This window comes from Hylaeus volcanicus, chromosome 4, assembly GCF_026283585.1.
Source record: "Hylaeus volcanicus isolate JK05 chromosome 4, UHH_iyHylVolc1.0_haploid, whole genome shotgun sequence".
NCBI lineage: Eukaryota > Metazoa > Arthropoda > Insecta > Hymenoptera > Colletidae > Hylaeus > Hylaeus volcanicus.
Window position 1 is genome coordinate 7,739,295 of NC_071979.1, and position 3,952 is coordinate 7,743,246.

At 39.1% G+C, this 3,952-nt stretch overlaps 1 protein-coding gene across 1 annotated transcript in view; it reads left to right on the forward strand.

Annotated features, from left to right (window-relative positions):
* The first annotated feature begins 326 nt into the window (after positions 1-326).
* Positions 327-3,952, forward strand: part of LOC128875150 (uncharacterized) — a 6,030-nt gene continuing 2,404 nt past the window's right edge. Inside the window, exons 1-2 of the mRNA XM_054120521.1 lie at positions 327-333; positions 442-459. Of these exons, the coding sequence (XP_053976496.1) occupies positions 327-333; positions 442-459 (25 nt within the window). The remainder of the gene's footprint in view (positions 334-441; positions 460-3,952) is intronic.

A 3,952-nucleotide genomic window follows, 5' to 3' on the forward strand; every position in this document is an offset into this window, starting at 1 on the left:
GTGTTAGAGAAATAATAGAGATTAAAGATAATCGAGGCAACAGAATTACAAACATAAATGTCAAACGTAAATGTACATTGGGATGTGTATGAGGGTTTGAAGGAGCATTAAATATTTAACTCGAATTGTGAAGCAGTGAATGTCGATAGAGAAGTGAACTGGTTCTCTATGATTTGAATGTCGATATAGAAATGAAGTGACACTCTAGGAGTTGAATGTCGATATAGAAATGAACTGACGCTCTAGGATTTGAATATTGTTGGAGGAATTAACTGGTACTCTAGAGAACTCTTCATCGAGATAAGAAGACAATGGAATTAAAGAATATGGAGAGTGAGAGAAAGGCGATGTGACGAGACTTGGGAAGTTTCATTGAACACACGAAAGCTAGGATGACGCAGGGTTCGAAGAGTACAGATGACGCACTGTTTATGTGAACAGGTGGCTCAGTGTTTGCAGGTGAGTTGTCCTGCATAGATCAGGGCCGGTACGTCGAAGCTATTTAACACGTCAGATCGCCACGTCACCCATATATGGGCGACAGTGTTTTTCACTGAAGAAGTAAAAAATTAATTCCGAAAAGTTCTGAAAGTTAAGCACGAAAGGAAATGAATTTGAGTGAAATTCATGAATTTTGATGAAGTTAGAAAAATAAATACCATAAAAAGGCCCTCAGGTCGAAGCACTCGAGTGAAAAACACCTGGCATTTCGCTACCATCATTCCTCGACCATCGATTGTTTCCTATACTTTTTCTTCTCTAACGCAGTTTATGCCGCAATGGTGCGTACATCTCGTACGTCTTCTCTACCACGTACCAGCTGTCGTTGATCCCCGATAGATCTTACGATCACCGAAGAAATCGATACGAAATGCCAGCACGTACGCTAAATTGTATGTTCGCGATTGGCCTTTGATCGGCGAACGTGCACCGTTCACGATGCAACGTACCTTTTGTGGAGTCATCTAACCGCTGATTGCACTTTTATCGTGTAAATTTTCAGAATGCCGGGGCTCATTTAACTCGACGTTCATTTTCGAGTAATGAGCATTAATTTTCATTGTTGCACGTACGTCATCAATTTCAACCCTTGCGGGAGACTTGGCGCGGCCAGTGGCGTCGTTGGCCTAACTCAACGTGCGTTAGGTTGAAGAACATCCTTATTCTCTAAACATCCCTTCATCTTGCTTCGACGTAACGCAGTGTACATCTTGTTACAAATTCTTTTTAGATTCAAAAATGTGTAATAGAAAATTTTATTTTTTTAAATTACAGCATTTCTCGTGGAAATAAAATTGATATCGATTGGTGGATGTACTTATTCTTGAGACATTGCATCGAAGATGTTTTTATTATATTCGCATTCTAGAATGATATTAATTTTTCTCAGAATAAGTGTGATGTAAGAAGAAACGGATAAATTCATTACTTGCAAACATTTTTACATGTCCCTAATAAATACACGTTAAATACGTGTTTTACGGTTCATTATAGCACATAATTTAAATATTTATGCATTCGTACAGCTCCTTGTATATTTAAATTTGTCATAAATGCATAAATATCTACAGCCTGATAATTATGGAGTACTCCTGGATAATTTCAGTTCTTGTAGCAATACGTAGCAAGGAAGTTCTCGAACCGAAGAAAACAGCTGGTTAAGCAGACCGACTGAATAAATATGCAGTTGCTCCAAACAATTCGAATAATGTCCAGCTCTGGTCAGAGTCTGCCGTGGGTTCCGCGAGTTGAATGGCCGAGGCTGTTATGTTTATCTCGTGCAGTACGCGCTAACAGAAACGAAAAGAAAGTAAAAGGAGACCTCGACGGAACGTACGTGTAAAAGACGTGCTCTATTTGCGTCCGTGGAATGTCATTTCGCGTTCGTTGTTCCTTCTTTCTAGTTGTTTTGCGGCGAGTCGTGACACGAAGCCCTCCCGGAGGCATTTAAAGAGTCTCGCGACGTGAGCTCCATTAAGTGGAACGACTGAATCACTCGCAGATTCAGATTTTTCGAAGGCGCGCCAACACTGCCAAGACGATTTTGTAAAAATTCCCTTGACGGATTCCCGTGGACGTTTGCATAACTCGCTCCGTTTCGATCACGGCACGGAATTTGTCACGAATACTTTTATAATTCCGGAGATAACTCCGAACCTCCAGAAGTAGTAAGAAGAATTTGCGTGTAACGAGTACGCAGATGGTGTTATTTTTTCTTATCTGAAGCCATGATCAATTACAATTTTAAGTTAAGTTATTCAAAGTTAAGTTAAGTTCATCATACTTCCTGTTGAGAAGGAATTAAACAAATTTATTTAAAGAAATACTTGTAACAAATTCGATTTCAAATATCGTCCGCGAGAAATTCGATTTCGGATGTGCAGAAGAAAATGTAGTAATCTCTTGGCCAGTACGAGGGGCTCCGATGGAGTCAGCTTTTATGTAAAATACGATGAAATATGGAGCACAGAATCGATAGGAGGACAATATACTCGGTTTAATCTGGTCCTGATTTGAATTTTCTCCGAAATGGACCGTACTAAAGAAAGACGTCGCCGCTTTCGGGCCGAATGCCACGCAGCAACTTCCTCGAGATTGGAAGCAGCCCGATGGACCAGTGTTTGATATTTTTCGCGAAACCAAACGAGGCATTGTCGGACAACTTTTCTCGATTCTTTCTGCTTCGGTTTATTCGCGACAATAAGAAAGGAGACATCTTGGGGACGTTTCATTCTCAGATTTCGTTGAATGGCCCAAGACTTCGTATTTTCTAGCACTTCTCGACGAGTTTGGGTTAGAAAGAAAATTTGTTTTTTGTTGTGGAGAAATGGGTCATGAGCAGATTGCGGATTTATGACGTGCAATAATATGGAGAATACAAAAAATATACATAACGTATGTTGAATATGTTCTGTAATTATTATGAGAATATTAAATAATATTTTGCGTAAAAACGCGTACCTTTTGATTATGTTTACCGCGTATATACTATACTAGCTTTTATTGTAAATGCATAAAATCCTCCTAAATATCAGAATTAAAAAATGTCGTCATCAAAAATTTTTGTTTAATCTTTCACGATGTATCGAACACAAAATCATTTGTCAATATTCGACTCATAATTTTTCCTTTTGCAATTCCCAAAGAAGCCCTTTCTAGAATGTATTCTCGAGGTATTTTAGAGAACTATGTTTAGCGCTCGTTAAACCGCTGTACAGTTTCCTGTTTACCATAAATCTGTTGCCTGAAATTCCTTACCTGGCGTTTAACCGATCTTCGGCTTCTGTCTGAACGTCTCAGCGACAAACATTACATCGAGTGAAATCAGATACAATCGCGCTGTAAATCCATTCGAACGTGTTTAGCAAACATTGAAACGTAAGGATGAAAAACGGCTTGGGAAGTGGACGCAATCGGATACTATCACCTCGTGAATCGCCATTGCGGAATTTATTTCGCAAACGGCGACGATAAAGCGAGCGAAGATAGTTGTAAAATTCAGTAGACGTAGGGGATGTTATCGTCTCGCCACTGTGTCTTATCTAGCCGATCATTCGTACCGTAGGTTCGTACGTAACGCGAAAGTGGTCGACTGTAAATAGGAAACGTAGTTCTGGTAACCGTGTACAAGATGTTTTAGAATTATGAGTACAAATTTACCTGTCCAGCGGTTCGCGTAAAAAGAAACAAACGGGTCTTGGGAAACACGCGTCCTAAAACTAATCGAGAACTGGTTTATCGGCTAGTATTTAGAAAAAGTAATGAAATAATTCCCGAAGTCGTTAACAAGCAATTCCAGCGATTTTATTTTTCAATCGATGTGTAAATTATCAAAACGTGCTCTACCCTCTTTCATTTTCAAATGTATACGCAGTTACATGTGTAACGAAGTAATATACCATCTCATTTGCATTCTATATAACATTGTAGAAAACACAAGTAAAATAATATA